The sequence below is a fragment of the Serinus canaria genome, chromosome 2 (assembly GCF_022539315.1).
Source record: "Serinus canaria isolate serCan28SL12 chromosome 2, serCan2020, whole genome shotgun sequence".
Taxonomy (NCBI): domain Eukaryota; kingdom Metazoa; phylum Chordata; class Aves; order Passeriformes; family Fringillidae; genus Serinus; species Serinus canaria.
The window spans coordinates 31,805,278-31,830,515 of NC_066315.1; the positions used below are offsets into that span (position 1 = coordinate 31,805,278).

The 25,238-nt window shown below is 40.7% G+C and overlaps 1 protein-coding gene across 1 annotated transcript in view; it reads right to left on the minus strand.

Annotated features, from left to right (window-relative positions):
• The window catches only part of RAPGEF5 (Rap guanine nucleotide exchange factor 5), a 155,931-nt gene that overhangs the window by 75,362 nt on the left and 55,331 nt on the right, over nt 1-25,238 (minus strand). The window contains exons 8-9 of the mRNA XM_030230825.2: nt 21,246-21,322; nt 15,904-16,029 (exon numbers count right to left, since the gene is read on the minus strand). Coding sequence (XP_030086685.2) covers nt 15,904-16,029; nt 21,246-21,322 — 203 coding nt within the window. The remainder of the gene's footprint in view (nt 1-15,903; nt 16,030-21,245; nt 21,323-25,238) is intronic.

The following is a 25,238-nucleotide window of genomic DNA, read 5'->3' on the forward strand; positions in this document are numbered from 1 at the left end:
AAGTTAGTTATACCAAGGGCAACCTCAACATTTATTCAAGTTATGGAATGAAAAAAGCACTGTTACCATGGCAACTAGTAAATCACATTGTATCTGCAATGAGATGCAAGGCATCTTGAGTAAACACTCATCTGCCTCCTTGTGCGACCTCCTCCGCAGGGAATGCTTCCTCTGAGGAGGAACACGTGCAGAACTGTGGCACAGTCCAGATTTCACTATCTTTTCTGCACAAAGTTGACAGAAGTAATCCAAAGTGTTATTTTTTGTGGGGGGAGACAACCAGCTCTATCATTAGAATAGGAAGAAATACTAGAAAAAAATTATCAAATATTGAATGTTTTGCTGGAATTTGCCTCAGTCAAGACCAGGAAACCTTACAATGAGAGGGTACCTCAAACTCATGTTGTTCCCCCTGCACTGGAAGACCATTCATAGCAGCACTGGAAAGAAAAGTCTTGCTGCCAGCATGGAGGCTGCCAGACATGCAGCAGCACATCACGCTGGAGCGGTTGCTGCCTCCAGCCATCTGCTCCACCCTTCTGAGGGATGTTGCCGCCTCCAAAACAAGGACATCTGATCTACCCTTAGCTGGGCTACTGCATGTTTTGCCAGGCTCTGATACTATCAGCACCTAACATACCAGCTCTGCCTGACATAGCTTTCCCTTCTCCACATGGTAGGGGACAGCTGTCATCAGAACAACCCCTCAAACCATGTTGCTCTACTGACAGTCCCCATCCATAAAGTCTCAGCCCATTCATCAGCCACTGGGCTTTCACTGTACTTCCCTGCTGCCCTTCTCTAGCTCTTCTTCAGCCACTATCCTACCTACATAAGGCTCCTTCTCTCTTCCATATATTCACCATGAGGAGCAGCATTGACACCAGGTTCCCAAACAATGTCCCTTGGGTCACTCCCCTTCTCCTTCCCTGTCTCCTCCTGAGCAAGCTGGTGTTACCTATAGGGAGAGAGTGACACTCCATGATGCCACTTATCAGCTTCTGATATCATACTGTATGCCCAGTGATTTCTCCAGCCAACAAAGGCTTCACCGCGGGCTACAATTTTCCACTGACATATATCTTCTGATCTTCTCCTTCTCTCATCACATCCCATTACTTTCAGACTGCATACTACAGACTACTTAGACACTGCCAACACCTATTATGCCACCCAAGGAATACTGAAACTCTCATGTATCTCTGATCCTGGCTTCTCCTCCCCCATTTCTATCTTTGATTCCTTCCTGACCATCATAGCTTCAAACAATTTATATAGCTTTCTACAGTTACATCTTTTTCATGTATAACCGTGAGATCTCATCTAACCAACTACTTTCTCCCTGCTCAGGAAATTATTTTTATGTTATATATGTCATAAATCCACCTTCTCTCATATGTCCTCCCAGAAATTACTTCTTAAACCTGTTCACTTTGTCATTGCTGCATTCTTCCTTCCCACGTAGCTGGCCATTTACTATTTGACCTGAACCTTGATAGATAAGAGATGCTGTGGGTGAAGAAGACACACAGTCTGGAATTCACCATGTATCACATAGCCTTTGAGTAACAGAAACATAAAATGAGATGTATGGACAAATGACCGGGTCTTAACTCCCTAATAGAACCTTGTGGAGAGGGTTACAATATCCAGGTACTCCAGGGAAATAACTAATGATACTTTCTTCAGTGCAGCCATGTTTCAAGAAGCAATTGCATGAGTTACTAAGTGCTTGAGACTGCCTCAGTAGTTGCAATGATTTATTTTATGCATCATCATAACTACAGCACTAGGTCAGGAGGACATGTGCCTTATGGATGCCTTGAATTTTAACACATGCATTGGAGGCAATCAGAAACACAGAGACCACAGTGAGGGAGGGCAGGGGTAGGGGAAAGACAAAGTCTAAAGTCCTATCTAAAATATTAGGTTTCTGTTAAATTTTTAATAAAATTAATTATATTTTCAGATGACCCTAAGCAGAAGTTGCTAACACTTTCTTCTGCTCCCCTAAAATGCAAGAGATCACTATCTAATGCTCCTGAAATATGTTAGGATTTTTTTTTCCAGTGTAAGTAATGAATGTGCAGTTTACAATGTAACTATCCATGCAGTAAAGACAAAAAATGAAAACACAAGCCTGCTGTCCCTGTCTTATACCTCTGTTTATTCCAGACAAAACCCTCCCTGTGCAAAGCATCTTTCTTCACCTACCCTTCATCTGTACTGGTGCATTGGCTGCCTGCTAGCAACCAGCAAAGAGGGGGATGAGACTTGGGCTCATGAGCATTTCCTTGACATGGGAAGTATGATCTCTACACATAGCTACTCACCTCACCTACCAAAACAAGGCTGCACCAAGGATATTTTGTGAGGACTCACATCCACAGTGCAGGAGGCTATGTTTCTGCAGCTTCAGAAAAGATTTGTTAGCATCTTCCTGGGCATGCCCATCCTCCTGACATTACTTAAACTCCTTTCTGCAGTCACTTTTCCTGTTAGCTATGCAAGGCTTCACTGGCACAGAAGGACATTTTCAGGATAACGATAAGTTAAAGTGCTGTCATCACCAAAACTTTAAGGCTATTTGAAGATCTTGAAGACAATTTCTCTCCACCCCCATAAACTTCAAACCATTCCCCTATGATAACTCAAGAAAAAGCAGTGTTAACCTTCAGCACTGTTTTTCCAGTTACTGTGTTTCAAGGTTAGCAGTGTAAAAACACTAAATCAACTCAGTTCTCAAGGTCAAAGTAAAAAATGCAGCAACTATATTCCACAGCAACTTTCACTCATTTGGTATTCAGGGCACATTCTTTCTGAATATCAAATCACAAAATCATTGCCAATTCATCAGATTTTAAGCTTTAGCTTATTAAATATTAGACTGTGCTAAAAATAAAATGCAGGTTTTCATTTATCTTATTAAAATGCTTCTGTACAGCATGATCTAAGTTTCTAATTATCTATATCTCTATACTATCTCAATTGTTATTTCAATATAAGCAAATTCATTACAACACATTTTAATGGAAAATATTCATATGCCAAAAAAGTGGTAAAGCATTAGAAGTCAAAAAGTTGAATGTCAAGATGCTAAAAATGAAAATGTTTCTCTACATTGTGTCTGCCAGAGAGCAAGAGCTCACACAGCATTTGGCAGTGATTTCCCATGATGAAGCAACTCTGTGGTGCTTTCATTTCCATAAAAGCTCTAGTCTATTTAGAGGTAGTTCCTAGCTCCTTGCCCTTAACAGGGCAATACAGATAAAGTTCATTAAATATATTGTCTAAGGTAGGAAAGTGAAGAAGTTTTGCTGCAGCAAGCACTTAACCTGTGCATGGAAAAAAAAAAAAGTAAAATAATTGGAACAAATTATTTCTTACAAAAGCAAAGGTCATGAAGGACATATTGGTATTGCATGTTCTGCTGCATTCACAAAATAGCCCAAATGAAGAATCTCTGGATGGGATGTATTATTAGACCTTAATCAATAGGATTTTTTTCAAGCAGGCTGGGCATCCAACTATTTGACGCAGATCCTTTCCACACACACGAGCACTGGAACACCGGAAACTACAGCATTACCAAATTACAAGGAAGATTGCAAATGCCTATGTTTTTAGGGCTAATTTTGACAAGATAATGGTCAAGCAACTTTTACTTTTTTGATACTTCTGCTGGAATGCTGAATTTTTGTTTCTTCTTACAGCAGGTAAGACGTGAATTTCTACCATATTTAAATGAGTAAATTGCTATTTGTTTTACTTCTTTTATTCTTAGGGCATCCTTAGTACCTATTGAACATCACATAAATAAAAACTAAGAGCATTTAAAAACAGTTATTGCATGATTTGCTGTATTGCTTTTGTCTAATGCAAATATTTACTATTTACATGTCACTGCAATGAGAACAGTAAGTGTCAATGGATTAACCAGTAAAAATATTAAGACAGAACTGGAGAGCATTGCTACAGCAGCTGCAAAGGACAGTGGTGTGGTGAAACTGTAGCCTTTTTGCCTACTGAGTACAAAACTAAGTTTTGCTCCAGGGAAGTCACAGTCATAACTGCACATATACATATGTGTGTGTCTGTGTGACAGCTGGGGATGGGAGAGTGAGAACAGACGAGTTACAGGGAGCATACGGGCACCCAGTGCAAGAGCAGAGCAGCTCTGTGGATCCCACACAAACCAGCACATGTACCCACAGCTCTGCTGGAAAACTGGAACATGCTCCCCCAGTTCCTGCATACATTCCTACAAGGAAGAGTCCAAAATGAAGTAAGAGAGGCACATTTTTAGGGGTCCTTGGAAATGAAAGCTATAGCTCACACTCAGGAAAAAAAAAGTATTTATAGAGGACATTTTTAAGAAAGTATCTGATTTGAGTGTCCCATTAAAAATCTGACACCCAAGCAAGTCTCAGGTGTTCAGACTTAAAAAAACGGAGCTGCTTCAACCTTTCTATAGTATCACTCAGCCACCCAGTGTGCCCTAAGTACTCAAACACCCCTTCTGACGACCAAGACTCAGGTTTTAATCTGAAGAACTAAAAAGGAAGTTGAAACTTTTCAAAATCTGCTAGACAAAAACCTGATGCAATCTGAAAAGAGGAAGAGAAGGAGAGGACTGTCAGAACAGATGGGTCACCAGGAGAAAGCATCTTCTTTATGTTAACAACTGAAACTGTGTGTTTAAATGACTGTTTCATTCTAAAGTGTGAAAAGAAGTTCCATAAGTAGTCTTTGTTAGGGATTGTCTTTGCTTTTAGCAAGTTGCTTAATGAATAAATATATACAGCACATGCAGACATAGGCAGGTGTCTCTACAGAAGGAGAATTGGGGGACCATAAACACTGCAGATTCCTTGGTGGAGAAGAATTCTGCCACGTCCTTGGTGAAATCCTGAGAAAGACCCCAGATGCAGGAGGCCATCATCTGCAATGTGCAGGATTTGATAGCTTTCCAGTGCAGCACTGGCCACTGCTCAAACTCTGTTGGAAAAATCCTTCTATGCCAATGATAAAGCAGGTAGGAAAATCCCACCCAGCTTAATTTAATTCTATCTCTGTGGGAAATAGGAGTAAAGAACTCACTGCATGAAAAGTTCTGCTTAGAAGCCACATGCTTCTTTTTCATAAGTTCATCAAAATCCAAGAATCCAAAAAGAAATCAATATGGCCCAATGATTAGCTCAGTACAGGTACTGTGTAGAGACTGAGAGGTTATTTAGACAGACTGAATAAATGTGTGAATTCCACTGAAAAGATTCAGGTCTCTCATCCCTGGAGACAAAGCCAGGGTGTCAGTACCCTTACAGCTATTTGCCGTTCACAGAAGGAAGCCCAGGCCTGAATGTATGTGTTTTTTAGCTCAAAGCCTGAACAACCAGGCTGTGCGTATGAGAACTGAAATTGTGGCCACTTCAGTCAGCTCTGATTAGTGTCTCCTCTGACCCTGACCACATCCAGTCTCTATTAACTTGCTAAATATGGCCAAACAGCATATATTACAAAGACTAGATCGATTTAACAGTTGTATTTGTATCCACAGATGTGTTTTAAACATTCCTGTGGTGAATAATCCCCTACTTGCAATATAAAAGTATTTTGTAAAAAGGCTTAAACTGATGCTGTTTCGTTAAATAAATATTATCACCTCTAAAAACAGGAGAGACACTGTGATACTGCAACCAAACCAAGAAGATGATGCACATTTGCATTCTGTGCTTGTCTTCTACTCTGCCAAAAAGAGCAAGCTTGTCTTTGTTCCTCCCAGCACCAGACTAAGTATGAATGCTGCTCCTGGTACAACACACAGGTCTACCCCCTCACCTCCCAGGGAAAATGGGGGTGAAATGAGGGATGGTGCTCTCAGTCCAGCCACTCCAAGTGAGAAAGCAGCACCAGCCAGGCTGGCAGGGGACAGCAGCCAACAAAGGCATGTGAGCTGCAGGCCCTTCCCTTGATCAAACAGGGCTGTGTAGCTCAGCATCACCCCCTGCTCAGGGCTTACCCTTGTTCAGAGCCTGGAAATCCATCTCAGATTTGATCTCCAGCAAGCTGTTAAAGGAATTGCCAGCCACTATTCATGCTCTTCCTGAGTTAGGTCATCCTATTATTTTCCCAGTCATCAAAAGAGGCTGAAGTACTTTTTCCTGCAACCAGCAACCGCTGACGCTCCCACACGTCAAAGCCTTCCCCGCTCGGATGCTCACGTTGCAGGCAGTGACAAAAAGAGCTGGGAACTGCCTGCACACGGTATCAGAAAATATATTCGAGGAAGGCCAAGGCAAGGTCACTGCTAATTTCAAACCCTGTTTCATGTTTCCACATGAAACAACTAATTAAAACTTTTCACTGGGTAGTTAAAATGAAATCCGTGCATATGCACTTGAGACCTCGTTTTCATGAGGTGTAAATTAGAATAGAGGAGGTGCTGCACGCAGCGGTAGGAACACTAATCGAGGGAGGAGAGGGGAATACCTGCTTTGATTTAGAGGAAGATAGTCAGCAAAAATACCACTAATCGCCTGGGTTTTCATTCCTTTGCTCTTTGAGCTGCCACACAGAACCAAGAAAAATGGATGCAAGTGGTGTATTAACTGCTACCAAATCAGCGTTCTCCACAGGTGGCCGTGTGTCAAGCACATCTTGCAAAATGCCACCACCTTCCATGGCTACGGTGTGACAAAAGCTTTAGACTCTACAGGCTATATGCTGCTCTCACAAAAAAATATCTATTAACACCAGCAGGGGCTGAATTAAACTTTAAAATGGAGGCACAGTGAGTGATGGAATGGCCTTAGCAAAAGGACAGGTTTGGGGGGAGATTTTAGGGAGGTTTCATGATTAAAATAAATAAATATGGGGGGGGGGGGGAGGGGGGAAAGGATCCTGCAAAAAATACAAGGTTAAAGTGTCCTTACATTCCTGCTGTGTATGTGGTTTCAACAAAGAAGGCAGAGACAGCCACTTTACAGCTGCCACTTTTCCAAAAAGTCAGAGCAGATAGCCTGACTGGCACAGGAGAGGCAGCTGAACATAGAGAATAAGCTGCCTCCACACTGGCATGCTGCAGGAGGTCTCCAGAGCATGCCTGCAGGAAAAGATGCCAGCAAATGCTGTCAGTGTTTATTTCAGTGAGGTCCTGACACAGGCCTCATCGACTCCACAGCATCCTGTCACTGGAATCACACTGACCTTAGCATAGACTCCAGATCTTACTACAGCATTTGCTCCAATGTAGTTTCTATTTGAAACAAAGCAAAGTTTGACATGCAGAAATTTGTTCACTTGTTTAATGACACTGGACAGGTATCTTGCTGGCCCAAATCTTCACTACAATGAAATGGAACATTCTTTCTGAACTTATTCAGGAGGATAGGAAGAAAAAGAAAGAGAGAAAATGGATACCTAAAGCACTGAATCCTTTCTACATGACTCTGATCTCTGGGCAGACTGCAGAATCCCAGACAACTTCCAAAGAGGAAGCTGTGGCAGACAGCCATCGGTTTCTAGCTTATCAAAAAGCTTTCCAGTTATCTTGGGTATTTCTTTACAGCCAGGTCTAGACCATGAGCCAAAACGAGGATTGGTTTAAATTCCAACAGAAAAATCTGGTAAAACCATGGATTACTTAAAAGTTCTGCACCACTGAAATGTGAAAGACAAAATTACTCTTCCTGAAATTCAGAAACTGCTTAAAATTTCTGACCTAAATTTGCATAGCACATATTGAAAGCATTCTCAACTTTTTTTTTTATCTTCTTGAATTTAGGAAACAAATTCCCTAACTTAACTGAGAGATCCAGACACCTTTGTTATTCAGAGTTCCCAGAAAAAGGGTAGTAGTAACTGTACAGACATAGATGGCAGGATACATCCACTTTATTATCAGCATAACTGGGAATTTATTGATGTCATAAATCAGGAAAATGGAGAAAAGAACATTCAGAATCTCATCAAATGTATTTATCACATGGAGAAAGGGACAATTTAGCGTCAGAAAACAAAAGAGCAGATGCTTTGGACTAATAAACTGGTAATTTCTACTTCTCCAAAGGGAGAATATGACAAGATTAATTCTGTGTAAGCCTTTGGACAGTCTAGAAACATAAGCAGGTTAGTGATTCAAAATCCAGAGAGAAACACAGAAGCAGGGGACAGTGACAACCTGCAGTTTGCAGCTCTCAGAGAGTTTCTCTACTTCTTCATGTGAGTAAATGGAGCAAAGGCAGGACCAAGGAGCCATGCTTTCAGTCTTGATACCACCACAACGGTGTGGTCCTGCTGCCCCTGAGAAACAACACTCCTGTCCTCTCCCTGCTCCTGGATGTTGACCCCCATTCATCACTCACCCCCTTCTGTGTGCGTGTGTGCCTTCATGAAGCCACTTGGTGAAACACAGGCTCTAGATTAAAATACTGCCAACCAAAAAAAATGCAAGGACATTTCATTTGACCCAGTCCAGTTTCTGGATTGGGTAAGTTACAAGGCTTTGGGGAATTAAAGAGGATGGCTGTGTTTCATCAGGAGCAGCAGAGCAGCTCTCACCAGCACAGGTCATCCCTGACACCATCTCATTCTCACCCCATACCCATGTCCCCATAACGTGAGGGGAACCAATCTGGCTGGAAAATAACCCCACAAGGAAGGTGTATTCATTGTATGTTTCAGCTTCTTTGTTCCCTGTGTCACTTCAAAAAGCAGCACTGCCTGGGCCAGCCCAAGGCTGGGGACAGATGCTTGGGGCAGCACAGCCCCTGAAATGATTCCCGAGGACCCAGAGGCTGCGTAGGGACTGCAAATGTTTGGCCTCACCTCAGCTATGCTCAGGATTTTTAAAAAAGTTCCCCCTGGCCATCAACATTTCAACCCACTTCCAGCTTCCTTGGGATTCCTGAACCAAGTCTCAAGGATCCCAAAGCAATTCCTCAACATTCATTAACCACTGCAAGTTTTATGGCACCCTTCAAGGTCCCACATGTTTAGCACTTCATTTTATACCTGGGTAAACAAAGGTGCAGAAAAGTGTTGAGATTTGAAGAAGGTTATTTATTAAATAACCAACAGAGTCAAAAATAAAAATTTAAAGTCCTGTCTCCCAGGTTTAGGTCTGCTAAATACCATGTGCCCTTTTTACCCCTTTCAGCTCAGGACCTAAGTCATTGTCCCACACAAGAATGAGTCACCATTTCATTCTAAAGAAAGCTCAGCATGCAAAATGTGTATGTGGAATTTCCTCCCATACAAAGTAGTATAATGTAGCAGAATAAATCAAAGAGGAGAAAATTAGGCTTTCTTTTCTTTTAAACACTAGGATGAGCATCTGGAGGAAAGAAAGTATTGTGGGAATATGTAACTTGACTTAAAGGAAAATAGTGAGGTTTCTATTCAATGTGTTCCCATACTATGCTCACAATATACTATGGGAGCACAAGCATGACTCAAGTGCTTTTTTTTATAACGAGAAGGATCACATAATGGCACCACTCTTTTGCACTCCTGGCATGAGGATGGTCTCCAAAACTCTGGCCACATTAAATAGACTCAAAAAAAGCAATAGGAAGTCCTCTTAAAAGTATGTAGTAAATAAAAATAATTCTATCATTATTTTTAAAGTGCTGCAAAAGACTGAAATGAGCATGCAAATGAGCCCAGTCCTACATCTGAGCAGGAGGATCCTTATCTCTGGCAAACTTGTTCCATTTCAAAAAGATGCCTTTTCAAAAAGGTGCCCATTCCATACTGGGGGAAAAAAAAGAAAAAAAAAAAGAAAAAAGAAAAAAAAAAAGAAAAAAAGTGAAAAAAAAAAAAAGAAAAAAAGAAAAAAAAGAAAAGGAAAAAAAGCCTAGGACCTGCAGAAACCTTTTCTTCTCAGAAGATAAAGAGGTTGGCTTATGAAAAACAGGTGATCACCTGGAGCTATGCATTCATTCCAGCAGATGAAAAATTGAGCATCTGGAATAGGACATTCTCTCCAGAACATGACAGAACTAGATTCCACTCCCTCTTTCCCCTGATTCAGACCAGAGACTTGAACTTCAAGTTACCTCCACAGCAAACATGTACCTAACTCCTAATTACTTATTCTTGCTCAACAAGGAGGTATATACTGACAATCTCATTGATAGATTCATTTTTTCTTGGCTTGTAATTGAAGACTAAATCAAAATTGCAAACTATCAAGTTACCCTGGTACAGCTCTCCTTCCTAGCGCTGGCAGGTCCAAGAGGTATAAAGAGAAACAGCAAACTCCTGTGCTGACATGCCAAGTCCATTCTGTTTAGATGACTTTAGACATCTGTACCACCTCAACTTTCAAGCCATGAAAGTTTTTGCAAAGCTGTGTTATAGTTGTTAGGACCACTTGACCCACAGCTCTGCAAGAGCTGCAGAGCAGCTGCCAAGAGCCAAAAGCAGTAAACCTACAAGCTACCCTACAGATCTGTCCCAAACAGAGCAGACACAACAAAATGATGTTTTTAGAAAGCAATGCACAGATTTCAGTCACTGGCTGTATTCAGACATCATTTGATGTCAATGTTTAAAGGAATATTTTTCCATTGGGGGTTACTGACTGTCAATCCAGTAGTACATCAGCCCAATGCCAAAGCTTTGTCAAGCCAACCAAAACTGCAGCTCTGGACACGTCCTGGCTTTCATTCTTGTCTCCTTGCAGGTGTCCAGCTGGGCACCCTAAAAATACCCCCTGTGTGTCACGGCTGGAATTTCCTTATGAAATTCCTCAGCCATGAGTAATCTATACCACCCAAGGCTCTAAATCATTCATCTTCTGTTGTAAGCCTTTTAACAGCTTCAGCTCAACCACTAACCTGCTTCAATGAGCAAATCATCTGTCTTCCTAATGAGATCACTGATCACAAAAGTTAGTACCCAGCAAATTAACAGAACTGCTCCTCTGTATCTGTTGTCCTTCTGAAAACATACCTGCCTCATATAATATATCTCTTTCATCTTGAATTAAGTCACAGAATCAATATACCTAAGCTGTAGTACTTATATATTTTTAAGCAGCAGGTAATTCTAACTAATATATAGATTAATGTGTAAAGAGATTACAGGGTGGATTTAGGAAATGTTTCCCTTCCTCCTGATGCAGCAAAGTACTGTAAGAACCTCCTTGGAACATTACTGTCAGTTTATGAACATCTTATTCAGTTGATCTGACTATGAAACTGATACTATAATCTATCATATTCTCTCCATTACCTGAGGGAAAAAGCCCTTTTACAATTTTACTTAAACAATGACGCTGTAAACAGACATGATTTTCTTAATGAGTGCAACACTTCATTGAAATAATAACTGGAAATACTGTACAACACATTTTTACATCTATTACAAAGGCGTTATTCGAGTTATAGTTGACTAAAGGAATTTCAAAAACTATGGTTTAGTGCAAATATGCCTTGAATGCATCTCAAATGTATGCTGGAGGGGAAAAAAAGCCATGATAAATGACTTCAAGTGGCTTTACACACACAGCTTGCTTTCTATATTATAATTAATGCTAATAATAAGAAAACCTCTCCAAAAAGCAGGCTTGCTCTACAGCTGAATATTTCAATACAGATTTTTCATCTATTTTCTGTCAAAACAATTTTTTTAAGGAAATGAAATATTTAAATTACATAAAAATACAAATATCCAGTTTCACATTTCCCTAGGCTTATGAGTATGATTTGCATGTAATGATAAAATTAGAACTGCAAGCTTGCATGGTTTTTTTATGCTATACCACATTTGATATTAAAATAATTTGTCTGTTTTAGACAATAATTTCATTTTATTTATTTATCAATACATTGCAGGAATGCAAAAGCACAGAGAAGAAGCTTATCTGCCTATTTAGAAGCTTCTTTAGTTCTATTTACTTTCTACTCATTAGCAAAGCTGAAGTTTTAGGGAACTTAACACATACCTACTGTTCAGTGCCTTCATTAAGCACCTTATTCTAACACATTAGGAAGAGGGAGTGGGGAAGAAAAAAAATCACTGCTAGTTTTTGTTTTTCTCTACAAGTCTGTGGGCACCCTTATGGTTAGAGCACTTTTCAAACATTATATTTACCAGAGAAGAAGTTGGCACTGTGTACTACCATGGAACACACACCAGTTCCAATATACCAATCTAACCTGGTCACTGTCAGCTTCTGGCGTCAAAATCAATTTAGCAGCTCACATATAACATATACTGAACACAGAACTTTTTTAAATTATGAGTTATTCAAAGCTCTTTTTTCATTCAGGCCATAAATGCTAAATGATAGCATACCAGAAAACTAAAAAAAAAAAAAAAAAAAACCAGTATGAACTTTCTGATTTTTTACAAATCATCTTACAGATTTAGATATATATACCCCAATTTTACACCCTCCAGAATTCAGCCAGACTAAAGGAATCCCTTCTCCCACCCACTAGTTCCAAACCAAGCTTTCTTCCAGTGAGCCAGCCAGCTGTCACTTACATTCCCTCTTCCCAACCATCTGCTTTTTCTGGGAAAAAAAAATTATATTTCATCTCCTGAACTAGGAACCCAAACCAGTCCTTGCTTTACCTGTTCCTTGTGGACCACAAACTCCCAACACCACACCTCAAAGAACACCTTTAGGTACTTTATCTGCCAAAAAACCTCTTCTGCATCCACGTGTCATCTATTTGCTTTAAGTGAGTCATTTACTTCTGTACTCAAACTCAGATGAAGATGGTGACTATTTATTTGAATGACAGGAGAGTTTACCAGTCCTCCTAGCCAATCAGTCTAGCTCCCTATCACACTCCACACCTCATTCACTGCACAGGAAAGAGTTATCGGGCTACCAAATCAGGACCAAATTCTTTGATTAGGCTGAGAACTTTTCTTTACAGGAAAGCACAGGAATCATCAGAGCTCAACTATAATGCATTTATATTTGCTGTTAATGCTGGAAACCCTTGTGAGGCTGTACTAATCTGAAGAGACCTGCTTTAGAAACACAGTGGGTATAACACACAAGGAGGAGCCACAACTCCATTTCCCATCACATGCCTGGGACACAGTACATGTGGAGAGGAATTATGCATATGCACAATTCTAACTCTAAGTTCAAGCTGGGGTTTTGGGAGTTTTTTCATACTCCTAGAGGAGAACAAACTAGAGAACTCTGCTTCAGGCAAAATTTCCCATTGACCATTTTGGAAAGAGCAGCTTAACTTCCAGGCAGGCTATAAAGCCCCAGATTTAACAGTGACACTGGCCCAGACTGACAGACACATCGCCCTGCAAGCCAGCAGCATTTCTGCTTTGAGCTGAGCTGCCAGGAGGCCAGCCTGCATAGCAGGGCCTCCAAGGGCAGGGAGCACAGCCTGGCAGGGTGTTCAGGCCTCTCATTTACAGACTGCATGCCATTCCTTTGAGGAAGGCAGATCATCCAAGAAAGCCCAGTCTGAGCTCCCCAGGAGGGAAAGCTGGTGAAAGCTTTATGGCAGGGATACTTGCTGAGAAACAAGGGTCCTGTGGAAAATGCACAGAGCATCTCCATTTTATCCTGCACTGAGTGCCCATCACCCTGTGTTACAAAGAAAGCAGTGTAAAATAAGCTATGCTTTTAAAAATAATTAAAAAAAAAAAAAAGAAATACGGGCATGCTACACGTAATAAGGATACCACGCCCTGAACATGTTGTTCCTCTAACATTTGCAGTGAGCCCAAGGGACTGGAGAGTAAGCCAATGCCAATGAATCTGCCATCACTTTTGTAGCAGCAGGATGAGATGGGAAGGGCTGAAATCCTGGATCCAAGCAGTATTCACTATAATTTACTCACTACAATTCAGCCTGCTGCTTTTCTCCTTGGAGAAGAGGGGGGATATCTGCCTGGAGCAGTGAACCCTGCCCAGCCAGTCAAATCCTGTCACCTGCACGTGCACCAGCTCAGCTCTCAGAGCACACAGGAGGAAGGAAGGGAGAGGAAGGGATGGAAGCTCATGGCTTCCTGAACATATGCAACCCACTGCCCTGCCATGGCAATGTGTGCATTTTTTCCAGTGAAAGTTACCTGAGTCAGCTAAACTGAGAAGCTATGACAAACCTTGCCCATGTTCAGGGTGCCCTCTTGGTGACTGCTCCTAATGAAGTCAGTAGTCTAGCTGGGGGCTTACCAGACACACCCACAAGAAGGACTTTAGGTCTCTCTAATATCTGGGCATGGGCTGCCTGGACCCACTCTACAACAACCAGCAAAATGCACAATAGAGGGAAGAAGAACACCATGATTTATTATTGCCAGCACTAGCTGTAAGACATTCCCCACCTAGAAAAAAAGGGCACGTGAGGAATGACTGGGGAGTCTGCAGCATCTCTGGCAACATTTCTCTTTGCTGTCACCTTCAAAAGCATGTCCTAAAGGTCTAAAGGCATATCCTTGTCTGAGAGCAGTAATTGCTGTGTTATGCTGCTCAGGATGGGTATGAGCAAATTGCTTGAGCTCCTGCTAAACTGAAGTCACTCATCTCCTAAATAGCAGCAACTGTTAAGTACCATACTTTTCAAAAGGAGAAGAAAAGCTGAGTGCTGCTTTCCTTTCCATTTTTGGAACTGTACTGTAATCTGTGCAGCTACAGAGCTGCAGCTGACTCCACAGGGCCCAATGACCAGAGTAGCAGCAAAAATAGCCACTGAATTTTTTGACTAACAGTCCCAACATCCCCCTCTCATCTATGCTCACACATCTGTAATCTTGTTTCCAAATCCTGAAATAGAAAACAATAGAAATCTGCCCCCATTTAAAATCTTCTTTGCTTGAACACTTCAACTTTTAATCGTGCTTTGTGGTTGCAGTTTAAAGATTTATAGAAATTCTCCAAGACATTCATTCCTAGAGAGTCAGCTGAGAAACAATTTTATCTTGGGTAATTAGCCTTTGCCAATTGCCCTCCTCCCTCCTGCACACTTACTGATACAATTACACATCTAACTACACCAGACCAGACCCCCTACGCTACCAAAGAGAACAGCATGAAGCTCTGAAAAAACACTTAATCATTCTCTTTTCCTCTGTACAGCCTTATTTCTGTAGGAATGAACTTGCAGATGAGCTGAAAAGTATTTCTTTTCCAAAGTACAAGTCTTTTTTCTAGTGTCCAGTGAGCAGAAAATGAAATAAATTGCATATACATAACGGCAAGAGACATGAAGACTAGGTGGGGTTTTGGTTGTTTCTTGCAATTATTATCCTATGCACCTTTTGATGAATATGCCATCAGAATAGAAGTCTTTACTAGGAGAACAAAATTAGAAGACATTGTGCTATAAGAAAAGCAGTCAAGTTTCTGTGAATTTTCAGTCCAGTTATTAACATCTGAATAAGTGCTTTCAGAAGCATTAAACAGAACGCTGCTTTCTTCAGTGTAACTTTCGATTGAAAACAAAATTTAAAAGAAAAAACCACAAAGTGCTGAACTCCCTATCCGGACCATTCTCTTTAATTCATGTTGAAAAGTTTCAGCTAATACTTGCATCCAAATACGCCCGCAGAAAAGTAATTTTAAGATAATTTAGAGTAGTTGAAGCATTCATTTGCCTTATACATTATTTAAATACACCGTAAAACCCAACAATCTGGTAAAAAGCATCCTGAAATCATCTGCTATATCCTAATATAAGATATTAATAACAGCATCTGACAGTTAATGACAACATAATAATTTGAGTGTGTTGACAATTATTGACCTGAACACACTTCAGAGAAATGTAAATGCCAGAGGAGAGCAGCTACAGCTCCATGACTAATGTGTGCCCTGGATTCTGACCATCAGCTTTGCTATTTCAGTTTTGTGACCTAAATCTCCCTCCCCTACCCAAAAGAAACAAAAAACCCAAATAAGAAATGTCTTACTTGTTCTGCCTTCTCCAGCGCTTTTCTATCCGCCTGCAAAAACTGGCAGTTCTCTCTCGCCAGCTTTTGGACCAGCTCAATCCGTCCGATGTCATCTCTTCCCTGAAGCTTGCATAAAACTCCTGCCTTAAGGGTGGGAGAAAGAGCAAACAGATACTTAAATCCACAATCCCAGGACATGACACCACCACAAATTTCAAACTTAAAAGAAATGCATTTGTTTTCTCATATTTGCGGTACTTCGGTGCCACTTGCTGAGCACAAACAAGTCACTGCTTCCCGGGAAACAACTGGAGAGGAACAGAAGCACATTTGAATCTCCAAATGCATCTGCTCTGGAGGAAAGAAGGCAGGGCTAACTAAATCAACCTCTCCTCTGAGTGCAACTATCAGATATGCTGTGTTTTATTTGTTCCTGTCAGCCTGTTTCCTGTTACATAAGAGAACAGAGCAAGAGGTTAAAAACTCATGGGAAAGTTAGCCAGGAACAGCCCTGGAAAAAGAATGAAGTGCAACACAAGGCACTCCTAAAAATAACAGTCTACAACTCCCTCTGCTCCCACTCCAACCATTTTTCACATATGCAAGACTCAGGAGTTAAAAGACAGTTGTGCCACAGTTATTTATTCCGTAAATATCAAATCTGTATCTCTAGATTTTGTTTAGGGAAGGAAGTTATATTTGCTTTAAAAGCTATGTTAGAATTATTTTTTCGGATAATTCTGTTGTTCAAGCTATGATGATAGTGCTTTGTCAAAATGGTTGTTTTCTAAAAATGCCAGATAGATACATATAAAAAGATGGATTCATGCTTGCACACAGGCACAGTAGAGACTCGTTGCAAAGTTAGCTGATAAGGTCTAAACTGCTCCTTGCAAAGTCAGTGGCTGATATCACTGTCCATGACTTGGTTATGGATATTGCCTCTGCATAACTGAGACCTGGGGCAATGATACCACACAGATTTTGTTAGCCCAGATGTTTCCTGATGGGAGCAGCAGATTCCTGGGGAGGGCTCATCATGTGGCATACCTATGATATGGCTATATGACTTCAAAGGCAATCTGCAAATAAACATTTTTCTGCTGAACTTCCTTCACAGTTTTTTTTCTACTGTTCATCTTGAGTTTAACTACATGACTATCTACTCCAGAATTCACAACACATCTTGTGAGTCAGGCCCAAAAACTAGGGATGCCCTGATTTGCTAACCCTGCAGGGTCCAATCCCTTGGCCTTGAACAATTCCTGTCCATGACAGATTAAGGTGTGAGAGTGCCCACCCAAATCATCCTACAGCCTGCTGGTTTCTCCAACCAACAAGTGGGGATTAAAGTTTCTTCAGCTGAAGAAGAAAACAAATCCACTTTATGAATAAGATCTTGAAGGTTGATGGGAAAAAATGGGCTCCATGACCAAATCTAGAGTCATCTTTATCCAGCTTATTGAAAGAAATTTGCTCATGACAACATTCTTCCAGTCGGGATGAAGACATCTCCTCACAAATCTGCATCAGACACTCCTGCTCTGATGAATAAAGGATTTTAGATACAGCCTCTCCCTTGAATGTCCTGTGCTCCTCCTGAGCCCAGCCTCCTGAGGAACCCAGCTTCCATACATAAAGAGCCTACTCCCTGGTTTGAAGATCAGAAATCCACTGAGAATTTAAGGAATTACATTGCCTAATCTCAAATTCCTTACATAGTCCATGAGTTCAGTGTCCCTTATCTTCTAAATCAAAGACATTAGTTTATAAACCAGTTCTGACACACTCTTATCCCCTGCAGATCAGCAGCAAGACTAATTTTATCAAATGTAGGAGAATGTAGTGAACTAGTTGTCCAGGCTTGTTTAATCAATAGAGAAAAAAGGAGTATTTAGGAGGAGATTTTTTTTTTCACTCTACAGTAGACATTTAAAAACTATCAGATCAATTGTTTCCTAATATTCTCCTTTTTCTCCAGTAATTTGCACAGGGAACCTAAGAGCTAGGAGGCCTGATTTCTGCACTTCCAGCATTGTGAGCACTTGGGGACATCAACTAAATCAAGCCTGCTTATTTCATGGCTGCAGGATGCTTCTAGCAGAGTATTACATCAGTGTAATGTAGGCTAAGGACAACTCCAAAAGGTTATCACCTACTAGGACTTCAGGATGGTAAAGATTTTGACTCTCTCTGCATTTGGGCTCTTAGTACTGTGGAGGCACTTTTTGTACCTCCTTGTTGTGCTGTCCTGGTTCAGGAATGGCACTCCTCAGTTTAGTGCTCCCACTGAGACTAAATAAGTCACCTTTGCTCCCTCACCCTTCTCCTTTGTGTAGCTGAAGACGAGAATTGGAGGCACAAAAGGTAAAGATCACAGGTTGAGACCAGAACAATTTACTGAAAACAGCAATGAGATAAGAAAACAAACAGTAACAGCAGCAATAATAATGATAAGGAACGATAAAAATAAGGATAAAAATAAGGAATGATTCACATGGAAACTCCTTGACAACAGACAGTACCCAACCAATCCCTCCTCCACAATACCCCAGCCTGGAAGAGAATCCTTTCCCCTGCCCCCACCAATGATGTGAGGTGGTATAGAATAACCTCTGGGTCCTGGCTATTGCAAAAACTGACCCTGGCCTGGCTGAAACCAGGATGAGTCCAGAGTAGGTAGTCCATGACCTACAATAACCACCAAGCAGAAATATACTTTTTACCATGTCCCCTCCTCCTGTCACAGTTCTTTCATTTAAAGAGTTGCAGAGAACATGAAAAAAATTTCTTATTTAATTGGGTGTCCGGAGGATAAAAGATTTCTGGGAGGGTTAAGGTGTTATTAAATTAACTGCATATGTTTAGCTCTGGGAGTAAAGAATGCACTTGAAACACAAAAGGCTAAACCTGTTTTTTCATAACTAAGAAAAAAAAACTATGAATCCTTTACTTTTAGTTCTGGTTTCCTCCCTTATACTGACTTTTCAGTACAAATCCTTCTGTTAAATACCTGTAAGAAAACATCCAGGTCAATTAAATAATTAATTGATGACAGCTTCTAAAACCTGGTTAGGAAAATGCTGACAGTCACTAATTACTGGTCATTTTCACTTCTCAGTACAAATTTAATTTTCAGGCAATACTTTGGGAGCTGTTACACAAAAGGGTAAAGGCAAGTCACCCTACTTGCAAAGCACAATTTTGATTTTCATTCTGTGCAGGCACACATTCTCAAAAACCCTTGTTCATGCTTAGATCTCTAATTTGTGTAGACCAAAACAGATACAGTTACTAACATATGTGAAGGTGAAAATCAAAAAGTTGCATAGTTTAACTGGCTTTAATGGATGATAAAAGAATGCACCTTATAGTAAAGCTTTACTACCATTCATGGCTCAAATTTATATAATTAAGTGTGTTTATGTAACATTTGAAATGAAATTTTAAAAAGTTTAGTGGAAAAGAAAGCAAATTAGTCCCTACTAAGGGTGGAAAGAGGAAGATTCTGACAACATGCTTTCTGTTTCAGCATATCCATTGGAAAATATTCCTTCTGCATAGGTCAGAAATGAGCATCTAGCAATGACACAGAGGTGAATAAATACATCCCTAGGATCTTTTATTTACATAATTTACATTGTTTACAGCATGTTAGCTTTTGAAAATCCCCTTGCTAGATTTTTTTCCACGCTTCTACCAGTTTTGTCAACTAACTCAAGTGTAAATCAAGCCTCTTTCTCACAGAGCACTGTTTAGAGCAGGCACCTTCAATTCTACTAACAGAACATTTGTGGTGGTTTGGCTTTCTTTCACTGTACCTCTCTCTCTTTCTGCAGCTGGTGAAAAAATATAATTATTACTGGCTTCACCTTTAATCAACCTGAAAACTTAAAACCATGTGCCACTGCCTCAAAAGACAGGATGCCTTGCTTTGCTCCAGTTATGCACAGTTCCACTAAAATGAAAAATATCATTCACTCCTTTAAAACAAACTCAAACAAATTTGGCCTTCACTGGATGTCATTTTTATGGTGCTAACAAACTGGAGCAAACACTGCTTTGATTACACTCCTGCTTTCCTCCCAGCTGAGCACATGAACACTTTTGTTAACTGCTCATTTAATAATTGTACGATTTCAAATGTGTTTCATATTCTTTCAAATTTTAGAAACTGGTTTCCAGTCAATGAAAATCTGGGTGAATCAATACCCCAATAATTAATTTTTATAGGCTTTTATAATTATTTCAGGGTAATCTTATTAGCTGGCTACATATGAGCTTTGCATGTGCATTGTCTATGTCATAAATGGGAACAAACATTTTCAAAACACTAACAACTACAGCAACTAAGTGGAACTGAGAAGACATTAAATCCTTCCCCTCCCCCCCCCCCAAAAAATCCAATGAAAAAACAGAAATCCAAATTTTTGTGCAGTGAGGTCAGTGCTTCCCTCTGGGTCCTTCCTATGTCTCTGTAATGCACTCTTGGCTACATGGCTTGTACCCTTTCAGCTAGGATTGCTCACAGACATCAGCATAAATCCCATCTTTCTTGCACATGACTTTTCAGTTTGGCAAGATGTTAGGGAGATAAATCAGAGGCAGGAACTGCAAGCTGCATATAGGGGAAGGAGAAAAGGTGGCAACTGGTGGGGAACATAACATTTGCAAGAGAAATAGAAGGAGAAAAAACCCATCAAGACTGGGAAAAATAAATTTTAAATTAAAAGCAATAATCAGTACCAGTACAATGAGCAATACAGTTACACTCGCACAGCTTGAATGCATGAATGGAATGACTGAATGAATTGCAGATTAATCTAAAAAGATTCACAGAATTGAAAAGGGTAAGCAGTCCCACAAAATAAAATAATCTAAAGGCAGTTTAGTTTCTTCTGAGCAATATGCAGAAGTGTGCTTTGGTTGTAAATGAGGGCAGTTAGGGAAAAAAAGAAGAAGGTTGTTGCTTGCACTTGAGTGACTAATAAGTATCCCTATTTCATTGCATGTCTACTTACAGTGATTAAAATTCAATCAAAATGTCATATGCCCTTGCCTCCTAAAACACATCTCATTTTACTTTCACATCTGGTATATGCTATGTGTATTATCTAAAAGGAGCAGAAAGATAGCTGAAGAATGCTGTCCAATTGCAACATCATGGGATTAATTCCCAGAATAATCATCAATCTTATTCTAAATAGTCACATAAGATGAGATCCAGCAGACTTGCTCCCTCCTACATGCTCCCTGCACAGAACATCGAGGAAAATCCATTTCCCAGAGCTATTGAAAGCAGTTGCTCAGCTTGCAGATCTGGAAACATTCCCAAGACTCCATTAATCTTACACATGTACCTGTGCATCAGAGGTATCCTTGAGATCTTCTAGTCCTCTTATTTCTTGACTGCTGTTTTCTTCATTTTGATGAATTGCTAAAAATAAAAAATAGGAATATATTGGAAGCAGGCAGATTTAAATCACAAAAAGCAGCAAAGTGTCACGACCCACTTTGGATCAAATAGGATGACCATGCAAGGAATGTTTAAACTTTAGCATTCTAGTAAACTCCTGGAGCGGTTTTGGACAGATCCTATAAAGTACACCTTACTGGGTTTGGAAAAATGCTAAATACAGTACACTTTATTTTTCCCCATACAGCAAAATCCAGTACTAAATGGTTATAGACATGCTACTGTTAGTCCTGATAAAACAATGACATTTAAAGGAACTCCACTTTTCCATACACTGTAACAAGATATCATGACTCCTAAGCAATAAAAAAAAATAAGGTCTCTCTCTTCCATTATATTGCAGAAGGTCAGGTCAGACTAAACAAAATAAGCAGATTTATCCCTCACCTCAGACTTGGAAAATTCTTTGTAAGTAAAGTGATGTCAATCTTAACAAACAGCACCACTAGCTATGAAAATCATCTCCTGAAATAAATGGTAGCGGGAGATGTTTTATCAAAAGTTCTTTGCTGCTGGCACAATAGAAGAAACCACAAACCTCACCCAATTAACATTACTTAAATCACTTAAAACGAGCAAGTTTTGCTAGACTTTAAAGGTTTATATCAAACTTGTTCAATCCCCTGCATGGTCAAAACCAGAGCTAGGAGTTTATCCAGCTAAAGAAACAAGGAACCTCGTGTGAAAGAGCACCTCAGATTTCTGTATTGCAAACAGCTTCATCTATAGGCAGTTTTACTATCTATACCCCAAACTACCCTTTCAGTCAGCACAGCCACCTGCTGGATTTTAGTGGGACATTGAGTTCTCAGATGCTCTGAAATGTGACAGGTTGGGAGAGTCAGACCCAACAAAACACGTGCTAGGTGACTTTACCTTATACTGTACATATCACCTTAGAAGAACCACACTCACATATTTTGATCTTGAGTACATATTGGGTGATTTCCTGGTTTAGCCACAGCATTTGTGACACCAGAATTGTCCTAGAAGCAGAAGAGCCGTCAGATCTATTTCCTGAAAAACACCTTGTGGCTCATGGCTTTGATGGATGGGCAGGAGGGCTGAGCTGGTGTGCTTCCTCCTGCCCATCTCCTCTCAGGAGGGCTGAGCTGGTGTGCTTCCTCCTGCCCCTGTGTACCTGAGCTGCTCATCAGGCTGCATCTGAACAGCCACAGCCCAGATCACAGTGTCTTCAGGCAAGGATCACCCGTCCTGTGTTGCCTTAAAACTATGTCTGCAAGATGAGGCAGCCCAGGATTTGATTGGTGAGCAAAGGGAGCAGGAGAAGAGCTGGCAGGTAGCAGTACCACCTTCCCTCACCTATGCAATCCTCAGCCCTCAGCCTGAATAACCTCCAGACATAACCAAGTTACCATGGCCAAGCTCATACACCTAACGTGAGCCATGAGGTCCAGCTGGGTGTGTCTGCATGGGTGCTCTGGGTCTGCTGCAGACAAAAAGCAGCCCAGCATTTAGGCAGCATCTAGGAACTCTAAAGAAAAGTAACTTTGGACTGTTCTTGACCTCTAAAATAAATTGTATGGATTTATTTTTTTCTAACGACAGGATTGCTGCTGATATTGCTATGACATATAGGATATAATTTTGTTTCTTCCCCCACAGTAATGCTATCCAAAAAAAAAAAAAAAAAAAGGTAATAAAAATGTAATTATAAAAGGGGAAATAAGTCATCCTGTCAATACAGTTTATTCCATTACAGGATCTTTTAAAATCCATTATCAGATTTCTGACATAAATCTTCACCATTTGGTTTGCAGGCATCACTTTACCAGCAAACCTCTGAAATGCAAGGTGAATACTAAAACCACCGGGTCAGACTACAGCTGCAACAGACAGCATGTATAATGGGCATCAGATCCCAGCATATTTAAAGCTAGGCAAAAGCAAAACATTCCAGGGATACTGTGGCATATCTCTGCCCCAGCCAGGAAAAGAAGAACATAATGACCCAGCAATGAGAAGGATGGCCGGAGCAGCCATGTGTGTCTCCTGCTTTTCCAGTGCAGGGCAGGGTTTCTAAAGGCAACCTACTTTATCCAGCCAGGCTGGGGGGGTCTGTGCAGTCTGTGTAACCCATTTCCCAGCCTTCCTCCCCAAGAGCTGCCTCATCCCACAGGTGCATGACCCTGTTCTACCCACTGCCACTGTGGGAGACATGGAGCATTCAGGACATTGATTTGTTGACCCCTACAGAACAACCTGCCTGAGACAGGAATGCTGCAATGCCTGAAGGCATTAAAAAATGCTAAAAATCGGTAGTTTGAGCAATTTCTCAAATTGTTAAGTCTGTGTTAGCAGAACGTTTCCCCAGTTCTCCTTTCAATTTTCTGATTTCTTCCATAATCAGTTTGCTGTAGGCACTCATGGGAAAAATATCCCCCCAGACTCTGGCTATTAATCATGGCATTTAGAGGAGTGGCACCTTGCTGGTAACACGGCCATGAGTCGAGGTTTAAGTGATTTACATTGATCCAGCCAGCTTTTCCACAGTCCTGAGCAGATGGGAGCTCCACAAACAGCTGTGCCAGGGGAAAAGGTTAGTGCCTGCCAACTGGCTTCTTGTCACAGGCCTCAATTACAAGTGTCCCCTTCCCTGCCCAGTGCCAGGGCAAACACCCCGGAGCATCTTCAACCAAGCGAGCAGGAAGACATTCAGGGAGCAGCACCTCTGGCTGACCTGGCTGGGCAGGCAGGTGAGAGGATGCTGTCTGGCCAGGGAGAGAGTGACAAGCAGCAAACACCCAGAACTGAGGGCAGCAAGATCTCTTACCTGGCACAAAGGGGAAGAGAAAGAGGGTGCATGTCCACAACCCACAATGAGTATAGCTATCCTTGAGTGTTGAATGATTTTAACATGAGCAATTTTAAAGATGATGAGAAAATTGTCTCAGTTTAAGTGCACTCTAAGTGAATGGCTTAAAAAAGTTAAAATGAAGAAAAAGTTTTTATACCAGCAATTTCACAACTCAGCTCCAAAAAACCTGAATAAGTTTATCATCCAGACCCAGCTCTCTTTGGCTTCAATGTTGTTTAGACTGCGTAAGGAATGTAGAAAAGAAGCAGTAAATATTTTCTTAAAGGAAAAAGAAAAACAACAGACCTCACACTGACGTTCTTGCAGCTCTCTTGGGAGAGAAGGAGCCTTTGACCTCTTTTTCACTAAATTTCCATCACAAACTTGATTTTTTTGTCCTCTTTGCCTCTTATCCAAATCCATAAGGACCAGCCACAAGTAAACCATTTAACTTCACTCAGGGAGCAACACTCAAGGAATCACACCATCTCATACCTTTTTCCCATCACAAGAACACAGTTCCTTGAAGGCTGAAGTGGCCACACAGACAAGCAGCAACCCCTAATTATATTTTCTTGCTTTCTGTAGGAAAATGTTACTATGTGTTTTGTCTATAAAACAGAGAAAACCCACATATTTCTTAAAATATTCTTGTATCTTTAGAAATTTATGGTACTGAGGGCCATCACATACCTGTAAGAAACTGATTGCAGTATTTTTGGACACAATGTGCCTCCTAACCACTCATAGACATTCCTTGAATTGGCCCAGGCACTGCTCTCATGGGTTACTGTGCAAGCAATACAAGTTCTGTCACAAATTATAAGAATTCAAGGATAATTTCCTACTTACTGTTAGCTGGCCATTTATTTTTTTGATTTAAAAAAATTGACATTGCAAATTCAACCATAGGAAAAGCAAGCGGAAACTTAGGGTGGGATGGGAAAGTATTTCCCAGGCAAATGCTGATTCTGGAATTGTATATACAAAAAAAGTTGTGAACTTTGGAGCTGAGCCAAACATTTCCTTCTCCAACATCATAAATCCAGCTTTGCTCCC